Raw genomic sequence first — 27,885 nt, 5'->3', positions numbered from 1 at the left:
CTAAAACTGTATTTGCGCTATTAAATAAAGAATTTCTTTCCATCTTATATAGTCTAAGACAGACAGACAGACAGACAGATATCGTTCTACTTTGTATTATATATTGACAAGATTTATTAAGAAGTCTCTTAGATGTCTCAAGTTGGTTTCTTATGGATACAATATCACAATTATAAACCATGAAATACCAAAATATTTCAAATGAAATATTAAACATGTTTTATCAATTTTTTTGTATTCTAACTTTTTTACAGCTTTTTAACTCAACCGCCCCTCCCCCCTGGACGTCCTTTTGTAGTTTATATTGAGATGAAGTACTAAAAGTAATTATTTATTTAGGTGGATGGGAAATGTTAAATGTTAATTCCTATTAATATTATTAAATTTTATCTCTTTCCAAACTTTTTCTTCATTGTCTTATCCATCCCTACATTGCTAAAATTATTTTTTAAAAGAGATTTTCTGAAAGTAAGAAGAGTTTTCTAAATGTTGTGTTCATATAAAAAAAGATCGGTTTCCAGAAGTAGAATGGCAGACTACGAGGCATTCACTGTGGCCAAAGAAAATATAGAGGATGAAAGGTCACTCATTTCTAAAGGTAAACAATACATAAATACAGGGCTCGGCAGCTGTGTATAATCCTTGATGAATTCGACATAATACACCTTTAAAATTTAATAATTCTCCCACCCTTTTTTCTAAGATTTTTTTGAACTTTTGGGAAAACATGATGTCCTGTACATTAGTATTTCCTTTGGGCTTGAAGCATCCATTCTTAATTTATTCTTCCTAAACATGGATTACTCTATTTTAACCTAGGTTACAGCTGCACTAAAATTAAGTCATTTATATAATCATATATTGATTTATTACTTAACTAGAGGCTGCGCCTCTAAAATCTAGGGTTCTCTATTAGCAGGGTAGGGACGGACAGAAAGAAGGTTTAAAATTCAGCAAAAAATCAGCATATTTGAATGAACAAACCGTAAAAGTTTTTTACTTTTCATAGCTAAACTTATTATGGACTACGATTCTTAGTACTTATCCATGATAGTTTAAAATGAGAAATAACCCTCTACATATAATATAGTACTACTTATTAGACTATAAAAGTTTTTTAATCAATATAATAGATTTGAAATCTGCATAAAATTTTAAGGATTTTTTATAAAATTAGTTTTTTATATAATTCTTTATTTAAAGGCGCAAATACAAATTAAGTTAAATAATTTTGAGATCTGTGATTGGTGGATTGAAAACTATCTGCGCTCTGATTGGAGAAGCTTAAGTGACGTACATCATTCAACCAATTAGAGCGTAGGTAGTTTCCAATCCAGCTATCCTATTGGTCAAAATTTATTAACTTAAATCGTATTTGCGCCTTTAAATAAAGAATTATATAAAAAACGAATTTTATAAAAAAATCCTTAAAATTTTATGCAGATTTCAAATCTATTATATTGATTAAAAATCTTTAAAACTTTTATAGTCTACTACTTATACCTCACTTAACTTTTTATTGAAATAAGAGCCCTTTACACCAAATGATATTTAAATTCCAATAAAAACAAGGATGACAACATCTATAAAAGCAAAACTAAACAAATCAGACAAATAAACGAAAAGGGAACAAGGATGACAACATCCATAAAAGCGAAGCACTGAAACGATAAGACAAGAACATTAACAGTTAACACTTGTATACAAAATAATCAAAATATATAGAGTCGAAGCAAAATTGTAAGTAAATTTGTTGAAAAACTGATCGATACAGAATAATGTTTATGGACATACTTACATTTTTAGGACTTGATAATAGAGTTCCTTCGCTTATGATATTGTATTTTGTTGTCCCATGAATCAGTATACCTGCAAAGATTAGATCAATCAAATAATTAGATCAAATAAAAATTTGTTGTTAAAAAAGTAAAAAAAATCAACATGTTTAAAATGGACGTACGGACATTCTAGTAATGATTATAGAGTTGCTACGCTTTCAAAGTTGTACCTAACCATTACAGGCACGATACAAACTATCCGTTATGGGCGTAAGGACGGACGGACCGAACTTTATTATAGAAAAGCAATCTTTTTTAACATATTAACGTACACATTCTGAACAATAGATTTACGTGATAAGCATTTTAAAAAATCAAATCGAAATAGTTTTCTATTATCTTATTTAGACAACTAAATTTTATTTTTAGGTGTAATCGGAACTGCCACTGCCATTGAGAAGCAGCCTATTCTGGACAGGTATGCAAACAGGGGTAAACATAATATTTTACCTATTCAGGGTTAGTCTGGTAGTTTAAGTTAAGTCAGGAAGTTTAATATGAATATTATACGCCAGTAATGGTTGGAAACTATGATATCATTTAAATTTCCAACTTATTTTTATTTCTAGTTATACCTCAAGGCCAAGCCGTGGATAGGTACACTTTTATTAAGTGATACCAAATGTTTTTTTTTAAATGCAATTTAATTTTAGGTGTATTTTAGTCCACCAATTGGATAGGTACACTTTTAATATGTGGTACTCCATGACTTTATGTAAATTACAATCTTATTTTAAGATATATATCCCAGCCCGCCTAGTGGATAGGTACACCTTTAATATGTGATACTCCATGATTTTATGTAAATTACAATCTTATTTTTAGGTATATCATAGCCCATCTAGTGGATAGGTACACTTTTAACATGTGGTACACCATGATTTTATGAAAATTACAATCTTATTTTAAGATATATATCCCAGCCCGCCCAGTGGATAGGTACACCTTTAATATGTGGTACACATTTTATGTAAATTTCAATCTTATTTTTAGGTATATTCCAGCCCACCCAGTAGATAGGTACACCTTTAAGAAATGGGACACCAACGACTGGGCGAGACACAATGAAAATAAATATTTCCAGGTATAACATTCATTTATTTGACGAAGCCAAATCTGCACCACTTTGTACCACTTTTGATTTATGTGACGCCATAAAAATGAGGGAAATGAGATGAGAAGTGGGAAAGAAAACCCCTGAAAAAGATGTGGAGAATTCCTAATTTCTATGACGTCACAGGAATCAAAAGTGGTGCAGATTGGGCTTCGTCATTTATTTTTTAGATTAACAAGGATCACAACATCCATAAAAGCGAAGCTCTAAATTAAACTGCTGAACAAACCAACATGAACGCTTGTAGAGTGTCCAAACTTAATAAAAAGAATATTAATAAAGGTATACACAGTATCCTTATGATAATGTAAAAGGATCTGTGAGATTCTGTCCTTCTGTACTGAAGGATCTCGTCATGGTTTTCTTTTACATTTTACTTACTCTTAAGAAATTAATTGTAGTTCATTAATCAAATGATTTAGGGTTTGAATCCCTTTAAAATACTAGTTTTGTTTGCACGGGCCTGCGGCTCCTCTGTTTTTAATCTTATAGATTTTCATTTAAAATGCGTGGAAAGCGGTTAATAATACGATGCGATAAATAACTATTATCGATTAGCATTGCTACAAATAGTATCATTTATTATTAAATACCTAACATTCATTTTTCTCATTGTTTTTTCCTCATTTTTTTCTATAGCAGTAGCAATGGATATAGAACATATGTGGATATTAAGACAGGGGAAAACTTGACTTCAATTTAGTTTGCTAACATGGAATTCATTTATTTGTCTTATCTTTCATCCAATAAGAGGAAAGGGGATGGGATAAATTATTGAATTGGAGTCATCGTTATTTTACTTTGTTACTTTGTTAGAAAACATGAAAATCTGGTGTAACATCCTTGTAATAATATATCCATTAAAGTGTAACAAAGATATAGGAAAGAATCTACTAAGACAATGAATATTGCGAATTAAATAATTTCAACAAAACAAGTAAAATTATACCCATAAGCAGCACAGTAATAATAAGATTTAACGCTTGGCATAAAAAAGAACAGTAAACCGTTATACAGTAGTTAATTACTTAGTATATTAACGTCTGGTCCATCAACAAAGGATAACTAAGGGAAGAAATTTGAAAGACAACCAATCCTTTAATTGAACGACCCTTGCCTGGAGGTCTTACTACATGTGGATAGTATTGAGTTGCGTCTGTTTATGGTCCAATGCATTCCCCTACTCTTACTAAATCAATGACACGTTACCGACATAGCAGCAGTATGTACAACGTCTCTAGCATGTTGCTATGTGACCCAGACTTAACCCTTACAGATCGCGCCCCTATTCCCACCTTAATAGATCGGGGGGGGGGGGGGGGGTCATATTGACCCCCCCCTCTATCTCGGCTTCTGTTACAGATAAAGACGTAAAATTTTTTTCTGGTGGTTCATGTGTATTTTTAGAGAAAATTACTTTTTTTAGTCATAGCGGTCAGGCCGCTTTTTAGCGGCCAGCCGCTAAATTTTAAAACAGCTGTAGAGCGGCCAATTTTGCAGCTAGGATGACCAAATTTTAGGACGAACTTTTATTTTTCATAACAAAAAAATTACTTTTTCTGATCATCGCCAAAAAACGGCAAATAACGGAAACCGCCATTTTCGGCGGTTACGGCGGTAAAAAGGCGGTTGGCGGCGCCAATTAATATTTTTATCTGTTTATTATTGCTTAAGGATTTACCAAAAAAAATTATAGTTCTCTAGCTGTAATAGAAGCCACGATATTCATGATATATGTCTGTAGTAAAAGCCGGACAAAAATCGGTCATAAAGTCGGTCAGGGTGCGGTCAAACGGTCATAACACCACTTTTCTCATAAGGTCATTGATATCTCAGTATTCACAAAAAAAATTTTAGGGTTCTACCTTATATACAAAGTCATAATGAAGAAATTAAGATTTATTTAGAATTTTTTTTTTATTTTGGTGCTACCCAACCGACTTTGACCGGACACCACGACCGACACAGACCAGATATCCTAATAAAATCAACTCTTGCCGATGTATAATTACTAAACTTAAAAAGTCATGAAGTCACAACTCTCTATCTTACCTACAAAAAAAATGACATTAAAAAATAGAGGGTGGGGGGTCAATATGACCCCCCCCCCCCCCCGATCTGTAAGGGTTAAACCTGACACAACTCCAACAGAAAGTGTAGTTGGACATCCCCAATTTATAAAGTAGCTGTGCTTGAAGAGAGAAAATTTGAACCAGAAGAAACTAAATTTTCTCTATATTTTCATTAAATACTTTAGTTACAAAACTCATTATTATATTATAGTTATTATTTATTTATAGACTAATTGTTTTTTCAAATAAATGATTTTATTATTATGATATATTATATTTTAAACTAAAAGATAAAGATATTTTTTACAAAACCATATTTATTCTATTTATCCTTATACTAAAGTAACAGAATGTCTGTCTGTCTGTTTGTCTGTGTGTTTGTATGTTAGTACCGAAGGATCTCGCTAACCGCTGAACCGTTCTGATTTTCCTTTACAGGGTAGCTTCTCATAGGTCCCGGGAAGGTTTATAACTATTTTGGGGGAGGGTACCACCAACCACCCTTCCAAGAGAAATCACAAAAAATTAAATATTTTTTTACCTAAATTGACTAAAACGCAACATTGCAAGGTATCGAAAGACTTAAAAGCAACATAGTTAGGTATCGTAATATTTTTTTAAAAACCTTTAAAGTGCCACTAGAGGCCTCTAGGGGCGTAGCCGCTAGTAATACAATATAGAACCATCCCTAGCGATCTTTGCTTGGCTTAGCCGATAGTTTTCAGGGAATATATCTTACATTATATTCATTAATCAATTAATGTTTGATTGCTAATGTAACAAAAGTCTAACAAGATGCTGTTCATAATGCTTCTCATCATATTTTAAATCGTAATTAAAGCGCATCCAGTCGTTTGAATGGTGACGAGTTCGAATCTTCAAAAAATTCATATCATAACCAAAGAAATAAGGGTTGTACCTCTTGCTGTTAAGTCAGATGCGTGATGTTGATTATAGAGTAAAGGGAGAATGCCTTGGCTAAAAAGAATGTATCCCATTGTAAATTAAGTTAGGACTAAAAGTTTTAAAATCAAATGGTAGGTTGTCTACATCAGTTGGAACGATAGTGCCGTTGGACTAGCTATACTTTATGATAATGGATTTATTATTACATGGATTATTCATGCACTAGGTTATCATGTACTCTCACAAACTGAAACTTGCAGCAGGCTAAAATAACGATTCCACGATTCCACTCCCTTTACTCCACCCCTTCCCCCCCCCTCCTACTGCAAAACCGAACTGACCAATACGTGATGTTTATGATAGCAACCTAAATTGACAACAATTTACCCCTTGTCATAATATCCACGTATATTCCATATCCATTATTATGATTTAGAGTGAAAGAGACCGGGATGCTGCCACAACAACTAGAGAAGAGGCTAAACAGCTGATGCAAGCAACACAGACAAGAACAAATCAAACTCAGGCTGAGGTAGGTTGTAACCCCCCCCCCCCCCCTTAATTCAAAATATCTATATTTTTGCAAGGAGGGAGGGTACATTGGGCTGTTTATTACACTAGTCCTCAAAGTTTTTAAACTTTGGGAACTTTTAATGAATTTTGATTGATGCTTCATTAAGTTGAGTGTCCAAACGTTTCAACCACTAATTGTAATCTACAGAAGTGATAATTTTGTAATTATTATTATTGGGGATGCACATCAATTTATCGGCCATTGTCTTATCGCCTAAGATTCTTGATATTTTGCAAAATAAGACTCTTTTACTTACTATTATCTTTAACTAAGGATTGTGCATAAATGTATAAAAATTTTATAAAAAAATTAGTTTTAACAACGCTTTTACACAGAGTTATCTGATAAGCACTGAACCCCCCCACCCCCCCATCCTTATTTTAAAATAAATTGAAAATTGGGGGAGTAATTTTTCATTTTTTTTATTGATTTCGTTCTCTCAGGGGTTAGCCATAAGAAATAAACTATTCCAGGTCCACTTATGTACATTAATGGCCTGTGTTATAAATCTTTCAAATGACATTGAAATGCACTGCTGAACTATCCTAGCTTAGTTTATTAATGTTCAGGTTACAGAAAGACTTGGTGAAAGGTTGCAGAATGTTAATCTTTGGAAGTTTGAGCTTGAAAAGACCATCAGGTGAAAAAAATTTCAATTTAATATCTTTAATTTTATTAAATATTGATTGGTTGGTTCAAACTAGCAGTGTCCAAACTTGCCATATTTCAATCAATAATTTAAATCTACAGAAGGGATAATTGGTGTATCATCATTGTCTTATTACTAAAAGATTTGCATTATAAAGTGGGGAAAATAGATGCAAGTAGGAAAGAAAAGACTGAAACATATCCTATTATGTAAAGTAATAAGCTTTTTTCTGTCTGTAGCGAAGGATCTCGCCAACTAACGAACAGATATGGTTCTCCTTTACAGTGAAACTTCTTAAAGGTCCTAAGGTGGTTTTAGGCTGTTTTTTGCCCATCCATATCCCTTTGATTATTGAGGCCCTAGATGCTAGGGGCGCAGCCACTAGTAATATAATATAATGGTGATCTCGCTAATGGAAAATATCTACATCCAATGCGATCCTTTAACTTTAACTCTAATTAAAAATCTCTCCAAACGTGAAGCCTCATACTACGCTATTATTGTACGTAAACGTCCTTGTTCATAAATAATATTTTAGGGACTTGACAGCTGAGATAGAGTTGATGGTTGGAGAGAAGCGTAGAATTGAATATGCTATCCAGGCAACCGAGGGTCCCCTCCATATTGCCAGAGATTGCCTGGCAAACAGGTAAACTGAGTATGGCATTAAGGCAACGAAAAATGGATGTAGAATACACTTGGATATCATGACAGGGGGAAAATTGTCGTCAATTTAAGTTGCATGGACATGGACATAATTTATAGGTCAGTTCATTCACCAAATAGGATGGGAGGAGATAGAAAAAAGGGGGTGGCGAGGGGAGATAGTTAAATAAGTTTTAATTTATTAGAGTACATGATAATCTGATGTAAGTTCAAAATTGCTTGAGTATAAATGTAAACTATCTAAATTTGATATACACATGAAATCAAAAGACAAAATAAGAACACCAGAGACGTGCACAGGGTTCTACCAGGGTGGTTAACTTGACATGCCCCTTGGTGGATTTAGAGAGGTGTAGAGTGGTAGAGCCTTATCAAGGTGGTGTAAAGTGGTGGGGCGTGTGATGGATAACCATAGAGATACCAGAAATTGTCTTTAATACAGGTTTTTTCTTATCCACATGGCGAACTGTTGAGTTCAAGTATTTGTAATTGATATAGGAAGGACTTCTGGCATATTGAGGCCCAAAATATTGTAACAAAAAAAACATTATGCTTTAAAGTAGTTCATCAATAATTTAAAAATGTAGATCAAAAATTCAAAACAAACAAAAAATATATAAGTGTATATGCATAACTAAAACAGACTACCTGGTTCAAGTGGTAGGTCCCTATTCCGTGACCCGTCTGCTACCAAATTAGCTACCAAAGTGAAGATACAGTTAATTAACCCGTGCCCCCTCTATTCTTTTAACAAACAATACCTATTTCTCATATCCTAATATTTTTTAGGCAAAGAAGAATTGACTATGATCTTGTTCAAGATTTAGCTGAAAAGGAGCTACTCAAAGAGATTGAACTTATCTCTCAAATTCAGGTAGATATGGTTATTCATTGCATCGTATTATAGACAAATTTCCGTGGATATTAGAATTTAGAAATAATAAGATTAAAACTAGTTTTGATAGCGCTGAGGGGCTTGGACTAGTTTTATGATTTTCATTCTAATATTAGTGTGGAAATTGTCTGTAATACGATGCAATACATAGTTTTTAGTATGGCTGAAAACCGGATATTAATCGGTTTCGAAGCCATACTGGAAAATGGTTTACCGTCAAAAACAGTTTTGGTTGTAGCAAACCGTCATATAAAGCTTATTCTAATGGGATATTTAGTTTTGTTGCTTAGAAACTGTATTGATGGAGCTTGTATGTATAAATAAAGGTACTAAGAAAGAGAGGGAATGTCTGATTGAGCCAATAGGAGAATCGCATCGGAATTTACATTGGATCTCATTGGTTGAAATTATGTACACATTTTCCTACGAAGGCATGTTTTTTTTCATTTCATACATACATAAAAGTCAGCTGTTAACAGTATATTTTCTTAGTAGAAAGCTTTGCGGAATCAGAATTAATTGCCCAAAAATTTCGTTTCCAATTTGAAAGCTTGAAACAAAGTTGGATTCTTAAAAAAAAAGTTAGGCTGGCAACTCGCTGGTGAGGCAAAATTATTTTTGTGAAAAATCCTCCAAAATCGAATAAAAAAATTTACAAAAATGAAATAAAATCTTAAGAGGGTTATTAACATATGATTTTGTTTAATTTTTGTAGATTTTTAATGTGCTTTTGGATGATTTTTCACAAAAATAATTTTGCCTCACTATCGAATAGCGAGTCTATCATTTTTTAAGAATCCACATCAGCTTGAGTCGAAAGTAAACAATACTTTTGTCTGCTAGGAATGTTCTCTCTTAGATTTGACGAAAAAAGGGTTCAGAATATTCTTCTACTCTTCTATTTCTATTTATGTATATTATAAAATAGAATATACATAGCAACATGAACAAATAATCAAAATTAATCAATATATATATTTTCGAAGATTAAATTGAAATTTAAACCATTTTTTCTAACTTATAATTAAAATAATGATGCTCTTCAAAATTTCAAAATTTAAACGATTTTCTTTAAGGGATAAACGATGATTATTTTTTAAAAATTCCTAAAGAGAGTTTGGATCATGGAAAGAAAACGAAGTAGCGGGTTTAATCGTATTTTCACAGAAGCTTTTGATAGTTTATTTTAGGTCAGGTTAGGTTAGGTATATGTTAATGATTTCCCCGCATGGTTGGGAAATGGGCCCCGCGGGGTTAGAGCCCCTCACAGAGGCTAGAAATAGGAGAAAAACTACTGTAAAAATACGACGAAACCCGCTACTTCGTTTTTTTCCATGATCCGAGAGTTTGATCAATTTTGTACATTAAAAATAAGTTTAAGCGATTTTCTCTAAGTGATTAACTTAATTATAGCTATTATGATTTCAGTTTAAATTTAGAATTTAAATATCTTCTTTAAGGGATAATTATACTGATGATGCTTATCAAAAATATATTTTCACTAGAATTATTAAAAATAGTCGACAAGAGAGTTTAATTTTTCTCAAATCTCTAGGCAAAAGTTTATTCACATTGTTTTTCATGATATCTTATTCTCCTCTAATCTCCCTCATTTTTATGACGTCACGTTGCTGAATTTTGAGTGACTTCCTCCCCATACCGCCTCACGCAAATTTACAAAGTCAGGAACACTTTTTTTACTTTTAAGTGAGTGGTTGTACAAGCGTGAGAGGTAACAATAAAATACACCCCTCTTGTTAATTGTAATACAACACTCTTGAATTTGATTTAAGGGGCTGTCAAAATTTTCGGGTGAGCTATGCGCAACCCACTAGCACAACCCTTTGCATTCCCAATAATGATAAACAAAATTAACCCTTATGTATAAGGAGAAAGTCATAAAACTTTGAGTACCAATGTAATTTAAAGTCCAGTGTCTCTTCTCTCCTTGTCTGAACCATTATTATTTTAAGGTCTTTATCTCAAACTAGTAAACTTCTTTTCAAAGAACCCTAATATTCAAAAGCCTTTTACCATTATAAATAAGAAATTTAATAGCTATTTACTCATAAATTCAATGTCTTAATGTGCCTCTTTAGGAAAAGATAAATGTTAAAATTTGATTATATTCAAAATTAAAAAAAACATGTTAAAATCCAAACTATTAATAGATTTATTAGGAAAGTTAATAGATTTTATGTGAAATATTGTTATTTTCCATAAACTTTAATAAATTTTAAAAACTTAATCCAATGAAATTCAGTTTGCTCCCACGAGTCAATGATTGGACAATCCACATTTTCCTTATTTTTAGTTGCTCTATCTCTGAGGAGTATTTTGTGATCCTTTTTTTCTATATATTTGTATAAATCCGGGCTCGGCAACCGCGCATCAGCTGCATGAAAGCCATAGGGGAATCAACCTTTTACAATTTAAAAAATAAGCTTGAAGTATGAAATATGGCAATCAAAAGAACTTCAAAGCATTCAAACGGGTTGAAATCTGGGGCTTATTCGCGACTGCCGAGCCCTGGTATAAGTTGATATACTAAATATGAAAGTTTAATCCTTGTTGTATTTTTCAGGATACTCTGGCCAAGCTTCTCCAACAAGCAAAGGTAAATATGATTAATCTTTTCAGAAGCAAAACTACTCTATAATTCACTATGTCTGTCCGTCCGCTCGTCAGTCCATAACAACATGGGGGAAATGTGAATTTCTCTGCTGCTTTTTTGGTCCGATTTTCAAATTTTTTGTAGATAATGGTATCAAAATTGAAACTACTGTCGTTCTAGGGTATTTTTGGTTCTGAAGATGTAAGGTCAAGTAACTTTTTGTTTTAGTTTTAAAAATCTCTTTCATATAATGTGGATGGTTTAAAAATTGAATTTACTGATTTTCTGAGCTTTCAGCATGTAATTTACTTTGACGGGTTCAGTCAGTAATCATACAAAATATTCTTATCCATGATCTGTTGTACTACGCTTCTTATGAATAATAAATTTTAGGGAAAAAATCAATTTATTTGCCTTTGAGTAATCTCTGATATTGATAACGCTGAACCGTTATATTTAAACATTTAAAATAAAGATTCATATAGGTACATGAAAGGTTTATAACAATTTTGGGGAAGATATTTCTACCGTCCCAAATGAAATCGACACTAGAAAAAATTCAACCCCGGGCCAACCCCCCCATATTTTTATACTTTGTCTGCTTTAAATTGAAATTGAAAAATCCCATTTACTTAGAAATCTTTCTCAACCCAATTTAAAAAGAAAAAAGCATACTTTATCATTCCGAAATTTATTTCAAGTAAAAAATACTCATTATCAATCACATCTGGAAAAAAAATCCAACAAAATCAGTATATGATAAATGATAATACATTCTTCATAGGTAAAACATTTAAACTTAACTTTAATAACAAAAAATTATGATAAAAAGCATTAAATAAGTACTAACAAAATTGAAATTAAAGCTCACCCCCCCCCCCCCCCACACTAAGTAAACCAAATAGTCTGCAACATTTTTTAATCTTTTAAAATACTTAATGTTAGGATGTTTAATGTTTAGTGCAAGATAAAATATTAATGTAGAACAATATTTTATCAAAGAAATATGATGACGTATTTTTTACGTCATGTCATATGTAGCAAAAACATGCTGTGAAATAAATATCAGAAAATGTATGAATTGTTTTTGTGTGCCCCCCAAAAAAAACAAGTTATTTTTTAACATAATAAGTTTATTTTACAGTAATTAGTATATTTTACAATTTTAGTACAACACTCTAAGGAGTAAGGTTTTGTGTCCGATAATTTTTGATAGATTTATTTCCCCACAAAACTTATAATTTTCTAAAAGAAATGTTTTTCTTTATGATTAGGATCGGTAACATTTCTATAAACATTACCAGAAAGTCTATATGTTCATTTAAAACATGCTGATTTTTTTTGTTTTTTTTAAGCAACATTTTTTTTTATAAAAATTCTACTCATTTGATTTTTAGAATAATGATTCCTAGGTACAATATTATAAGCGAAGCATCTCTTTAATCAAATCCTAGAAATATAAGTTTTAACTTAAACAGAATCCTGTAATTATGCAATTTTGCAACAAATTTATATAAAATTTTATTTAGAATTATAAATTCTGACACTCTAGAGAAATGTTTGTTTGTCCTACCATCCGCTTTAAGAGCTTCGCTTTTATTGGTGTTGTCATTCTTGTTTTAAGGTTATTTGTCATTCATAACTTATTTTTGTTTGCTTTTTTTCGGACACAAATAACATTCATAAATATATTACATATTACTACTTTTTTTTATTCATCGTTTTTTATGATTTGTACTCTTTAATCAACATTCATAAATACTAATCAATAGCATCAGGGCTCGGCAGTCGCGCGTCAGCCACCTGTAATTATCAGAGAAATAACCTTTTTAAATATTAAAAACTTGCTGGAAGACTAAACCTTACCCAAATATGGCTATCCCTCTTTCCAAACAATTTTCAAATTTCAATGTATAAAAACAGGTTTAAATTTGATGCTTCGTCACGGCTGAGGCGCGGCTGCAGAGCCCTGAAGAATGTTTAATAGAAGCAAAGCATTTAAAATTTAACCTGCCTGAAATTTAAACTATTTTCTAAAACAATTCAAAAGTATTGGTTTTTTTTAGTGGAAAGGTGTATAGGTATAATTTCAAATGATTATTATCATATTAATGGATATATTATTACTTGGATATTATGTGGTAATACGGCAGCAGACGGACGGGTAGTTTACAGAGTTGCTACGCAGTGGCTTATCAAGTCAAGCCTTCTGCACTAATCCTATTATATCACCATTCACCTCATGACCGCAGATGACCCCGTCGCGCAGCGGTCAGATTGGACTGGCTAAATAGGGGAGGGGCACGGACACTTAGCAACCCCGCGCCCCTCAGGCAACTATACAACCGGGAGATGGTGCCTTCCCTTTTACTACAGCTTACCCCACAGATGTCTACCGCCACGGGCTACGCCCTTGTCTCCCACACCCCCTTCAAACCTAACCTATTGTTATAATCTATTTTGTATATATCTAATAACCACCCATTGTAAATGTATTCAGTTAAATATAATTTCTGTATGAGTAAATCCTGCTAGTTTGTTTTGGTAGAATACTTCAAGGCTAGGGGCTCGTTGGATTCGAACTCGCAACCGGTGAGCTGAAACGCTTCGGCTTACCACAATTACACCACATTTTTACTTCTCTACAATTTCCGCCATCCAACCCATTTACCCCATCTTCACCCCTACTGGATGAACGAACAGGCAAATAAGTGAGTTCCATGTTAGGAATTTTACCTTGTCATTATAAACATTCTATTCTATATCCATTATTATATTATACTTTTTGTTAAAACAAGGATGAGCTTGAAGCCTGCAGAGAAGCGAAGCATAGACTTGAAATGGATTGGAGTGACAAATACTCAGCACAACATCTTGGTAAGGTGGATAAGAGCTCAGCTCCTCTAGAATTCTCTCTTTACAACAGATCTAAATAATTTATCTTTTTATAAGATTAATGCTACTCTATGAGACTACTTGAATTGTTATTTATATCCTATCCTATTATATAAAGTAGTAAGCTTTTATCTATTTGTAGCGAAGGATCTCGCTAACCGCTGAACCGATATGGTTCTCCGTTAAAGCAAACCTTCTAATAGGTCCTGAAATGGTTTTAGGCTATTTTTCTACCCTTCTATATCCGACGAATATAAAGCCCCTACATGCTAGGGGCGCAGCCGCTAGTTTTATATATTTCATTTATGCAGGGAGGGAGTGGTCCTGACAGTAGACTGTAAATTATGCTAATACCTAAAGTTTTATAAACGTGTTCTCTCATTCGTTGGGTTGTTTGTTTGGTAACTTTGAATGGTTGGCATAAACTTGTGGTGTTCCAACTCTTTAACCATTATTTGATATTCAGAAAAGGTGTTTTGTTTAATATTAATTTCTCGTCCATTGTCTTATCACTTAAGATTCCTGCGAATATACTATTCTTATCTTTCATAAATCCCGTATATTACTTATAGTTAACACTCATGGATGAACATACCCTTGTTTAAACAATTATTTCATTATAAGACAATAGTTATTTATCTCATCGTATTATAGACAGCTTTCCGTGGATATTAAAATGAAAAATTATTAGATTATAGCTAGTTTTGTTAGTCCCGAGCGGCGAAAGTCCTGAGCTGATAAAACTGGTAATAGTTTTATGATTGACGATGCTATACATGACATTTCAGTACGGCTGAGAACCGATTCTAATCCAGCGGATATTAATCAGCTTCGAAGCCAGACTGGAAAAATAATAGTGAAACAGCCAAACTCTCTTTGTCATTATGGGAAATAAAATTGTATTTGTCTTTTAAAAAAATGTGAATAAAATTAATAAAAAATCTATGAAACATTAAACTGTGGGTGAAAATGAAGAAAATGAAATACTTATTAATTTTCTAACAAAAGTTCTTTTGTTCTAGAGGCTATTATATTAATTTACAATGATTTGTTGTTGTTTAAAAGAGCATAATGAAATTAATTGTTCATTTCTAAAGACGTGTTAATTAGGTTTTCTTCACGGGTCAGGGAAAGGACACACCAAGATTTTTTTTCATGCATCTTATTGTGATGGTATTGTCATTAAAAAGAACCTAATGACAGATAAAATTAATTTCTTGTATAGAAAATTGGTGGAATTTTTTAAATTCTTTATCTATTCTTTTTTATCTGATTTTTCTCTGTTTTGGAGAATTGATCACAGAGCAAGAGAAAAAATTTATTAGAATTTAGAGTTTATAATTTCGGATTACGATAATTTTGAACTTAATGGAAATTATTGATAGAAGGAAACTTGCAATAGTAGGAATTAGCCCACAAAATCATAATGTTACTTTCTCTCATTAATACATATAAATATACTATTGAAACCTTTTTAAAAAAAAAACTAGCCCCAACTTAATTTAACTTACCTAAGAATTATTATCAAAAATATGATATTATCAAAAAATTCTTTTTGGTCAAAACCGCCAATTTAATTGTGGATTATATATCAAATAAACTTTTCCCTTAAAGTACCGATTGAGTCACTCAGGGCCACCAAATACCGAATATAACTTAATTTAATCTAAACAAAGAAACAAAAGAAAAATTATCCAGGGATATAAAGTGAAAAGACAATGAACGATGAGATAATGTGCATTCCCAATGATGATATAAAAAAGTACTTTTTCTTTAGATTACAATTAGTGGTTGAAACGTTAGGACACCTAACTGAATGAACCAAGCCAATCAAAATTCAATAAAAGTCCCCCAATTTGTTAGGCCAACTAAAGAGAAAACGTTACTATAAAACTTTGGGGACTATAATAATAAATATCCCAATGTCTTTTCCCTGCCTGAAGATAATCCCTTCCCTTATTTTCAAATTCTTTCATCTTATTGGGTTCAGTGCTCAACAGATATTCTAACGGAAACCTCCATATTTTCTTTTAGATTCTCGTAGTGTGCAGCTGAAGAACACTCGCGGTAATATCCAGCGCAAGGCCGGTACTGCGCTGTATAACCTTCATGAAAGTGTCCCTGGAGACTGGCAGACATTCAGTGATAATAACATCCGTCTCGCAGAACAGGTAGAGATAGTTGAGAAGATAGATAAATAGATAGTCAAATCAAAACAATATTTGAATAGATAAATAGAAAGATGAGATGTATGCTTGATAGATATACATCCATGAAAGTGCTCATGTCGACCTGCTGACGTTTAGTGATAATAACATCTGTCTCGCAGTACAGATATATATAGATAAATAGATAGTCAGAACAAAATTATATAGATAGATAGACAGAAAAAAAGAATGAAGATTTATAACTAGATAGATCTATATATAGATAGAATGATAGTTTAATAAACGTTAGATAGCCAGAAATAAAGTTAGATAGAAAGATAGACAGATGAATAGTACGTCGATGGATAGATAAATTATGGTATTTTACCAGATTTAAAAAAAATATCTATTACGGCCTATTTTAATTAATTCCATTTATCAGGAGAGAGAAGCGAGCATCAGACTAAGAGGAATAATTGGGAGCACTCTCTCTAATACTAGCCAAGATATGAGGTTACATTTATATCTATAATTGAGAGTACTCTCTCTAATACTAGCCAAGATATGAGGTTACATTTATATCTACATATAATTGGGAGCACTCTCTCTAATACTAGCCAAGATATGAGGTTACATTTATATCTATAATTGGGAGCACTCTCTCTAATACTAGCCAAGATATGAGGTTACATTTATATCTATAATTGGGAGTACTCTCTCTAATACTAGCCAAGATATGAGGTTACATTTATATCTATAATTGGGAGCACTCTCTCTAATACTAGCCAAGATATGAGGTTACATTTATATCTATAATTGGGAGTACTCTCTCTAATACTAGCCAAGATATGAGGTTACATTTATACAGGGAGTAAGGGAGGGGACAATGGATCGAATATTCAATTTTTAGGAGTCTCAGACTTTGGGGACTGGCTTAAAGGGAATGTGCAAGAATTTAGCAGTTTCTGACTGAGTTTGGGGACTTGCCCATAGAATGCCGCTACTCGTTATGTATGTTTTGAATATTGCAGACGGGGAGAAGGGATAAGGGAAGTGGGGGGAAGGGAAATAAACACTCGTTGTGTTAGTTTGGAATGTAGCAGACGAGGAGAAGGGAGAAGGGTGGTGGGGGCAAGGGGCAAGGGAAATAAACAGAATAAAAAGGGGCAGTCATATTCTTGCTAGCAGCTGGCCGGGTCCAATAATCTTTTAATATAAAAATCACACCAAAAAACCTCAATATATTTCATCAAAAACAAGTTGTGATTTCACTTTACATGACGCTATGGAAATTTATTATTTAATTAACAATCCCTTTATAATTTCCTACAAATTTATTGGATTAAACTGGATTTCATCCCTTTCTTTAATAACTCTTATATTGAATTAATTGCCCATTGTCCCCTCCCTTACTCCCTGACATTTATATCTATAATTGGGAGCACTCTCTCTAATACTAGCCAAGATATGAGGTTACATTTATATCTATAATTGGGAGCACTCTCTCTAATACTAGCCAAGATATGAGGTTACATTTATATCTATAATTGGGAGCACTCTCTCTAATACTAGCCAAGATATGAGGTTACATTTATATCTATAATTGGGAGCACTCTCTCTAATACTAGCCAAGATATGAGGTTACATTTATATCTATAATTGGGAGCACTCTCTCTAATACTAGCCAAGATATGAGGTTACATTTATATCTATAATTGGGAGCACTCTCTCTAATACTAACCAAGATATGAGGTTATATTTATATATATAATTGGGAGCACTCTCTCTAATACTAACCAAGATATGAGGTTATATTTATATCTATAATTGGGAGCACTCTCTCTAATACTAGCCAAGATATGAGGTTACATTTATATCTATAATTGGGAGCACTCTCTTCTCTCTAATACTAGCCAAGATATGAGGTTACATTTATATCTATAATTGGGAGCACTCTCTCTAATACTAGCCAAGATATGAGGTTACATTTATATCTAATATCTATAATACAAAGTAGATCAAGGTCTGTCCGTCTCTCTGCCTGGATGAAGCTTAAGAGCTGTTAACTGCTAGACTCTGCTTTTTATCGCTATACCCACTAGTCAAACTAAGGTTTTAGGCTATATTTTCAAAGATGATACATCCCCCCACCCTCATAAAAAAATGAGAATGCTTGATGGGCTGTTTAAAAATGTTTAAAAGTGTGGAGGTTTAACCACCTCCCCCCTCCATAACAGTATAAAAAGTATTGATCATTCTTTGCAAGTTTGAATATATATACATAAACATCTTTTAATTTTTTGTGGTTTATTTATTAACAGTAGGGGGAGAAAGTCACTCAAAAATCAGCCACATGACGTCATAAAAATGAGGAATTATCCATCTCTTTTTAAGGGTTATCTTTCCCACATCTCTACTCATCTCCCTCATTTGTATGACTTCACCTGGCTGATTTTTGAGTGACTTTCTCCCCCTACGTAATTTGAAAATTTTCCAATGATTATTTTAGGGAGCAGGCTGATCGTGTGTCTCAGGCCACGTCTGACAGAGTAGCAGAAACCGAGGAGGCTTGCAAGTAATATAAATAGATAGATAGATAGATACTCAGAACAATAGTTAGATAGAAAAATACACAGATCGTGTGTCTCATGCCACGTCTGACATAGTAGCAAAAACTAAGGAGGCTTGCAAGTAATATAAATAAATGGATAGATACTCAGAACAATAGTTAGATAGAAAGATACACAGATCGTGTGTCCCAGGCCACGTTTGACAGGGTAGCAGAAACTGAGGAAGCTTGCAAGTAATATAAATAGATAGATAGATACTCAGAACAATAGTAAGATAGAAAGATACATAGATCGTGTGTCTCAGGCAACTTCTGACAGAGTAGCAGAAACTGAGGAGGCTTGCAAGTAATAAATATAGAATATTTGGTGCTTTCCCTTAAAGTGATTTTCGAACACTGAAACTCCTTACCTGATTTTTAAAATAAATCTAAAATAAGGTGGAGGGTGGGTATAGTTAGTTTTTTCTCTATGCCTGACCCCTGCGGGGAGCCTTAACCAACCAGGGCTATAGTTAGTTTTTTCTCTATGCCTGACCCCTGCGGGGAGCCTTAACCAACCAGGGCTACCCAGTTTTTTTTACAACATAACCTGGCCTACTTAGGTAATGAAAAATAAACGAAAACTTTCAATTTAATATTTTCAATTTATTTAAAATAAGAGAAAAGGGTGTTCTAAGGTCGACTAGGCACTTTTAGGAAAACTCCCTACCCCTCCAATTTTTTTTAAATTGCCTATGACACCACAAACGTGGGGTCAAATCAGTTAATTGGGGTCAAATTCAATATATTTTTGTTAGCTCCTTTTATACAACCCTCCCCCCTTGTATCCTTAATTACAATCCAAGTGATAATCTCTGTTTTTTGCAGGAGGCTTGAAACTAACTTGAAGAAGACAGTTGATGAAATAGCAGCTGTTGAGAATACTATTCGTCAGCTCAAGGATGCTATCTGGGAGAAAGATGCTCCCAATAAGGTACAAATAGATAGATATGTTACTCTAGATGACCTGTCAGAAACAAGAGGTAATCTGTTAAAAACTAAAAGGAATTCTAAACAGACAAAGTCTTTTTATATTATTTTTAGTAGCGAAGCTACTCTCTAATTCGAAATGTCCGTCCGTCTGAGACAAAGGGGGGAAACGTGATTTTCTCGGCTCCTATAAAAGATAGATGAAATTTTTAGTGAAGATTCTTATAACATATGCCCATCTAATCTATACATTGTTTATTCCATCCGTCTGTTATTTGGGGTGCTAGATCTATTCCTACATTTTCATGTTTTCCTGATTTTCTCAACTTCTTTTTTAGATAATGGGCTGAAATTTTTAGGAATTGCTTAAATTTACATTCTACATATTTTCCTTAAGTTTTATTACGATTTTTCTATTAATAAGGTTGCTAGATCAATTCCTAGATTTTTAGGTTTTCTATTGTTTTCTCGAATACTATTCAGGATTTGCGGCTGAAATTATCAGGGATTGAATATGCTCATATTCTACATTTTTATCAAGTTTCATTAAGATTTGTCTATAAATTGCGGTGCTAGATTGATTCCTAGATTTTTAAATTTTCATGATTTTTAAGGTTGCGTGATTTTTAAGGTTTTCTGATTTCAATATTTTATCAAGATTAATGTTTATTGTATGACATATCTTTTTAAGACTTTAAAAATTTAAGATTAGCTTATAAAAGTTTTCCAATACAGTTTGACCTTGATTATTATTTAAAACTATAACTCAGGGAGGGAGAGAACATTGGTCTTTTTATTACAGTAGTCAGTTTTATAATAATGTTTTATTATTCGTTAGCTCTACAACTTTGGGGACTTTTATTTAATTTTTTGGTTAGTTTATTAAGGTGATTGTCCAAACGTTTCAACCACTAGTTGTAATCTACAGAAGGGGGATATTTTGTGCATCATTATTTAGGGATGTAAATCAATTTATCGTTTATTGTCTTAACCCTTAACATCCCTGACTAGAACAAGTAACTTATTCATACAACTTATACAACTATCTGCTGTATATTTACTCTATTGTCTAGGTTGCACAAGCAAAGCTGATCAACCGCTACAAGAGGCTCAATATTGAGTTGTACTGATCTGAACCTCTATTATATTTACTCTATTGTCTAGGTTGCACAATCAAAGTTAAATGACCACCATCAGAAGCCCAAAATTGAGTTGTACTTAACCTATATTATATCTACTCTATTGTCTAGGTTGCACACACAAGGTTGACTAGCCGCCACCAGAGACCAAACAAAGAGTTATACTGAGGGGGGGGGGGGGGTTAGACCTCTATTATATCTACTCTATTGTCTAGGTTGCGCAAACAAGGTTGACCAACCGGCACCAGAGTCCCAACATTGAGTTGTACTAAACTGAACCTCTATTATATCCAGGGATCGGAAGCCTCACGTAAGCCGCGCATAAGCCTCAGTTTTAAACCTGCTTGTGAGCAGAAAAAAAAAATTTAAGAAAGAAGGATTGTCTGCTAAAGAGCCGTTTTATACATACAGCTGAATTTTATAGTGATAAAATCACGATTTCACTGAGGCTTACACGCGGCTTACGTGAGGCTTCCGATCCCTGATTATATCCACTCTATTGTCTACGTTGCCCAAACAAGGTTGACTAACCGCCACCAGAGACCAAACAAAGAGTTATACTGAGGGGGGGGGGGGGGTTAAACCTCTATTATATCTACTCTATTGTCTAGGTTGCCCAAACAAGGTTGACTAACCGTCACCAGAGGCCCAATATTGAGCTGTGCCGGGACGAGCCTGCCCATAGGCTGATTGAGGAAGTCACTGAAATTGAGGACTCTATCCGTAAGCTAGAACAAAAGGTGAGCTCAAACTTAGTACCTGGCTTTAATAATAATAGATGTATAACCCATACAACTACCTAGCCCAAGTGGTGGGGACCTTTTTCGTTCGCTAGCAACTTGCTTTCTGCTCTTTTGTGTAGACTTGGCTGTGTATATCTTTCCGACGCCATTAGCTGCTATTGAAAGTCAGCATCCCCTCTATTATTTAATTTTAATGCTTTAAATACCACTTACTTTCTTGAAAGTTGAAGACAGATAGGTCTTGGAGGTTTGGGGTGTCCCACGCCCCAAGAAAATAGCCTAAAACCATCACACAGGAGGTATATTCCATGAAGAGTAGAATCCGATCGGTTCAGTGGTTACCGAGATCTTAAAGGACATACAGACAGACGGACGGGCAGACAGACGGACAGACAGACGGACAGACAGACGGACAGACAGACGGACAGACATAAATCATTCTACTTTGTATTATACATACATACACAACACACATTATTTTAGCAAATCAAAAGGTTAATAGGTTTGTGACTCATATACATATAACTTTGATCATTTGATCATTAATGTTTCCTTTTGACAAAAAATATTTATTCTCTTTGCTCCTCTGCTAACCATTGATGTTATCATCCTTGTATTTAACTTTGACCAACTAAACCTTAATGTAATGATTCAAAAAGAATATTTTAAGTTGGAGATTAGCGAGGGCAACCATAGAGACTTGAAGGCGACTAGACTTGCTCTGGAAAAGGAAATTACAGTCAAGAAAAATTCTATTGCTATCGACAGAGACAGATGTCTGAGGTACAATTTTTTATCTAAAAATAAATAATTTATTTCTAAAAAAATTTTAAAGTGTTGTTGGGCCCATTTATATATACTTTTTAACTATTTGCAAAAACTACGCTTTGCTTTTTTTGTTGTTGCTATCTTTACTTTTAAATTAGTTTTTCGGATCAATTTTACAAATTATTAATGATTTTAAGGAATGTTTAAAATACAAATTATATTTTTTTCCATAATGATAATCAATATATCACTTGGATGTTACACCATTCCTTTTACCCCATCCCCTCCCTTCCTACTAGATGAACGAACTGACCAATAAATGGGGTCCATATTAGTAAGATAAGTTGACGTCAAAAAAATTTCCCAATGTCGATATATCCATGTATAATATATCCATATCCATTAAAATGGTTTTAATATTCAGAATCCGTGGATGTTTCCCATCAGGCAACCATCTCTGTGGATATAGAAACAATACTTTTGGAATTGATCAATAAGCACGTACAGACATGCCTTGATTATAGAGTAGTTGCGCTACTAATTATTTATTTGGAATGACAGACAGAAAAGTTCTAGTATGGCTCCTAATCAAAAACATTACCGACGGAGCAAAACCGGTTGAGAGCCATACTGAAACAAAATAAGTATTGCACTGTATTCTACACATTTTTCTAAGGAAATTAATTTATAATATATTCCAGTATGGCCTTAAAACCTATTAGTATCCGCTGGATTAAACCGGTTCTTAGCCATAATGAAAAATAATGTATAGCATCGTATTACAGACAATTTTCTACAAATAATAGCATAAAAATCTTAAAAACAACACTTAATCTTATACATTTTAATTTTAATATCCGCGGAAAGCTGTCTGTAATAATATTGTATTCGCTTGTCCAGAAAAATTGTGCATAATACAATGCAATAAATATGCATTATTTCTTTTTCTTTCCACTTAAAAATTGTTTTAATTTTATGTTTAAATTGTATTGTTTTCAAACCACTCAAATATTTAATTGCACTGAAGATAAAATCTTTTTTTTTAATGCAAAAAATGGTAGGGGCGTGCCATAGGACCTTGAAGACAAAAAGGGTTGGTTTACAAAACCTATGGGGCAGAGCATCTTCTACATATTCTGCACATCGATTTACACGTTAGGTTTTTTTTAAGCGTCCATAGCCTTAAAACATCCTTTAAGTAAATTTTTTTTGTGTAAGAAATTATTAAAGGAATTTAAGAAATCCAGAATGTTTAGGACAACCTTATGAAAACCTTTTCTAAACATCTTGATAAGAGATTTGCATTTTTAATGCTAAATTTATAACGATTTTTTTCCTGTTTGTTTTGATGTTCTAATTTAATTTAAAATCTAGTAAAATACTACTGAGGGATAGGACGAAGGAAGATATATTAATCTACAACTAAATCCCTATTAAATGAGATATAATATGGGGGGAAGATTAATAAATTGTCCATTGCCCTATCCCTTTATCTTTGAGTAAGATAAATCTACTGCCGAAAAAAATATTGTACAACATTTTGCATAACTTTGTGATGAATCAAAATACACTTCATTTTTAATATTTTCTATTTATTTTGGTAATCTACTCTATCATTTATTTTGTCTGTCCATCCTAAAAAGGGTTTAAATTAGCCGTTTGCTACTAGAAATAGATAGCCAATATATTTGAAAATGTTTCCATGCTTAATCTACAAATACTCTCAAGCTCCCCTATCAGTCTGTTGCTCTGTAATGTTCTATTTTAATTAGTTTTACATCCCAATAAATAATTAAAACATTGATTAAATACATTATTGCAAACAGAGTCGTGCAGAATGGTGTTGGGGGGTATACACCCCCTGAAAAAATTATGGGGGATGGTCACGCTCCTTAGGACTTCACCCCCCTTCTTCCCTCGACACTCCCCTTGACAAGGATCTACACTCCCCCCCCCCCCCCACCGATACAGCCAATGGAGGTGTCAATTTGACATGCCACACCATGAGGAGTGTTGACAAGAAAATTTAACGCTTCGCGCGTTAATTTACCGATTTGGGGACTTTTTTTCATATCTCAGGGTCAGTGTTCCCTGCTCTTTATATACACACCTTCATTCTGTGTTTAATAAAAGTTGTGAATCACTTTTTTGGTATACAAAGATAAAAGTTTCTTTTGGGAACGTTGCAGACAAAAAATCCTGAGGTAATCTTGTCTCTTGTAATAGAGTTATAAACTTAAATTTAAGATTGCATAAGATATATTTTGTGCTGAATTTTTTCAGAGAATATCCCAAATTCAAGTGACTAAGAAGAATGAAAAAAAAAGAAATGGTATTCAAACAAAACTGTATATAAATAGTTCTAGCCAATATAACCCTCCCCCCACCTCCCCTATTTTAAAACTTCTTTAAAAAATAAGGGTGAAGGGATTATGAGTGCTCAATTGGCACTTTGTGGTATAGCACCGTTAGAGTGTTCTAGCCAACTCCTGAACCGAATTTGTTCTTACTTTCCAGGTACGCTTCATGTAGAGGTTTGGTTCGTGGGTTTTCCATGTTAAAGGAAGGTAGTTTGTTGTTCCAGGTATAAGGTATAACCTACAAGTTAAATAAATCTTAAATAATATTTGGGGTTAAAATGGTGGGGTCGGCAATTATACTATAAGTTTCCCTCCAACGACAGCTGAAGACCACGTATAGGTTTCGTGATTTTTTTCCGAATTAATTTCTTTATTGGTATAAGCTTAGTTTGTTCACAGCCGCTATATAGTGTTTTAATGTATTGGTATCAAGTCCTTTAGCAATAATGATTTGACAAACGTCAGAGTAAATCTGTTTTGAAACATTTTACCTGGAACACGAATAGAAATTCGGGGATTTTTTTTATCTTTTTGAATCGTGAAGTTATTTCTATACATTTTGCTTATAAATAATATAGTTTATCGGAAAAAGAAAACAAAAAAATGACAAAAAATCAAAACTATCTTCCTTTTACTATTCAAATAATGTCAAAATGATCATTATGAAGACAAAAAGTATTGCTTCCCTATAATTGGAAATGCAGTGGTTGTCATAAAATATTTTTATCCATTATATAAAAAAATTGATGGAATATTTGTCGTCATTTTAGGTTCTTATTCCCCCCTTTCATTAATTGGTCAGTTCGTTCATCCAGTAGGAAGCGAGTGGATGGGGGTAAAGGGTTCTGATTTGGGGGGATTGTTATTTTAGCACGCTAAAAGTTTCACATGAAAATGTGGTGTAAGATCCAAGTAATAAAAAATCCATTTATATGGATCCCTATCTCAGGATTTTACTATTTGCTAAGACGGTATTAACTTCTTTCAAAACTAGATGGGATATTCACAAGAAAATAACAGATTTATCTTCAAGTGATCAACTTATACAATAATTGTATAACCATTTTCATTACAAAAGAGTTTTATTTTAAAGCGAAGCTTTTCTATAATTAGGATCGGTCCGTACGTCCGAGATGGAAAGCTTTTTTCGTTAATTTTGGCATGTTAGAATTGTCCTATCGATTTCAAACTTTGCATGGTGATTCCTGTAGTAGTTAGGTACGATTTAGAAAGCGTAGCAACTCTATAATCATTACCAGAATGTTCGTACGTCCATTTTAAATATGTTGATTTTTTACTTTTTTAACAACAAATTTTTATGTGATCTCATTATACGATTGTTCTGATTTTTGGTATACTGTTTCCTGGGACAACAAAGTACAATATTATAAGCAAAGCAACTCTATAATCAAGTCCTAAAAATGTAAGTATGTCTATAAACATAATCCTGTATTAAGAAGGTTTTTTTCAACAAATTTACTCACAATTTTGCTTCGACTCTTATACATTTTTATTCTGATTATTCAGTTCTGACACTATACAAGTGTTAATATCCGTTTGTCTTACCGTTAAGGTGCTTCGCTTTTATGAATGTTGTCATCCTTGTTATATAAAAATTTATTGGCCCCCAGACTCTAGCTTTCAGCGGATATTAAATGAAAAATCATAAGATTAAGATCAGTTTTGTTAGCCCCAATGGACCGAAGGTCCGCGTTAATAAAACTGGTTTTGATTTTAGGACTTTTATTCAATATTGTTGGGAAATGTCCGTAATACGATGCTATACAAGATTTTTCGGTATGTCTGAGATCTGGTTCTAATCCAGCGGATATTAATTGGTTTCGTAGACATATACTGGAAATTTGTTGAGAATCTCTTGGTGTTTTAACATACCCCCGTGCAAATTTTTTTTAAAAATAGAAAGGACTTGTACAATAATTCCCTAAAACTATAGACAAACCATTCACAATCACAAAACCTTTATTGTGCAATTTTACATAACACATCTATATATTAATTATTAATCTCTTAATTGGACCAATGGAAAATAGTAACAACCTGATAAGTCATTGTTTAAAAATGTACTCATTTTTGAAAAAGGCATTATTTCATTCATATTACAAGTAGGCTATAAACAGTTAAATGTCTGATTATCCAGTAATTTCATCGCTCGTATTATGGGGTATTATCATATGTGACTAACAGGGGCGTCCAAGCTTTTTTATTTGGGGGGGGGGGGGTAAAATTTTTAACATAAATTTTTTTTTTTTTGGGGGGGGGGGTAATCTTTATTTCATAGAGGCATTTTTTTTTTATTTGGGGGGGTAATCACCCCTTTACCCCCCCCCCCTTGGACGTCTATGGTGACTAAAAAAAACATTCGTCTGATAGATATTTCCTTCTAAGTTTAACGGGTATGTATGTCTGATTGACCATCTAGGGTTATAAATCTGTTGCCTCTAGATTTCAAACGTACAAAGAGTTCTATGATTTTAAAATGCCTCATTGCATTTTAAAAAGAAAATGCAATTAGAAATGATTATCAAAAGCGATTAATAAAAATTTCGCGTTAAAAATATCAGTTACATAAATGATTTTAATAGCAATTTAATTTCAGAGATCCTTTTATAGATTATTTATAATTAATTACATAATTTCCAAAACAAATTCTTTACTTTTTTGTTTAAGATAGTAAGGTATTCAATGAATGTCATAAACTTTTTTTTTAAAAGAATACTTTTATTTTTGTTATTAACATCAAATGGATAAATTAATTATTAGATTGGTAAACTTAGATAAAAGAGAAAAAGTCAGCTTTTGCTTGAAAAAAATTCTTGATAGAAAAAAGTCAGTTACTTGTACAAACTAGTTGATTAGTACATGCGGTTCAAGAAGTACGTCTTTAACTTTAGTGATTCAAATAGATTTGGTGATTATTTAATAATTTGTGAAAAGATGCATTTTTAC

General features: G+C 32.9%; 1 protein-coding gene across 1 annotated transcript; it reads left to right on the top strand.

The window, feature by feature from the left end:
* The first annotated feature begins 525 nt into the window (after positions 1-525).
* LOC145312834 (tektin-4-like) lies at positions 526-24,142 on the top strand. Its single transcript, XM_080152069.1, has 16 exons — positions 526-598; positions 2,208-2,256; positions 2,832-2,922; positions 6,367-6,462; positions 7,074-7,144; positions 7,692-7,802; positions 8,609-8,693; positions 11,299-11,331; positions 14,127-14,205; positions 16,258-16,394; positions 16,813-16,883; positions 18,880-18,945; positions 19,807-19,912; positions 21,659-21,787; positions 22,461-22,573; positions 22,983-24,142. Exons 1-16 carry the CDS (start codon positions 529-531, stop codon positions 23,053-23,055), a joined length of 1,380 nt encoding a protein of 459 aa, XP_080008195.1. The 5' UTR covers positions 526-528; the 3' UTR covers positions 23,056-24,142.
* The last annotated feature ends 3,743 nt before the right edge of the window (positions 24,143-27,885 follow it).

Source organism: Acartia tonsa, chromosome 2 (genome assembly GCF_053477335.1).
Source record: "Acartia tonsa isolate MP-2025a chromosome 2, ASM5347733v1, whole genome shotgun sequence".
Lineage (NCBI taxonomy): Eukaryota > Metazoa > Arthropoda > Copepoda > Calanoida > Acartiidae > Acartia > Acartia tonsa.
The sequence above is the reverse complement of the archived record's forward strand: the minus strand, read 5'-3'. Positions and strand labels throughout refer to the sequence as shown.

Coding starts and splice junctions, on each gene's coding strand:
- LOC145312834 (XM_080152069.1), top strand. CDS start 529: ATGGCAGACTACGAGGCATTCACTGTGGCCAAAGAAAATATAGAGGAT. Junction 6,463..7,073: donor CAAATCAAACTCAGGCTGAG/GTAGGTTGTAAC, acceptor ATTAATGTTCAG/GTTACAGAAAGACTTGGTGA. Junction 8,694..11,298: donor AACTTATCTCTCAAATTCAG/GTAGATATGGTT, acceptor TGTATTTTTCAG/GATACTCTGGCCAAGCTTCT.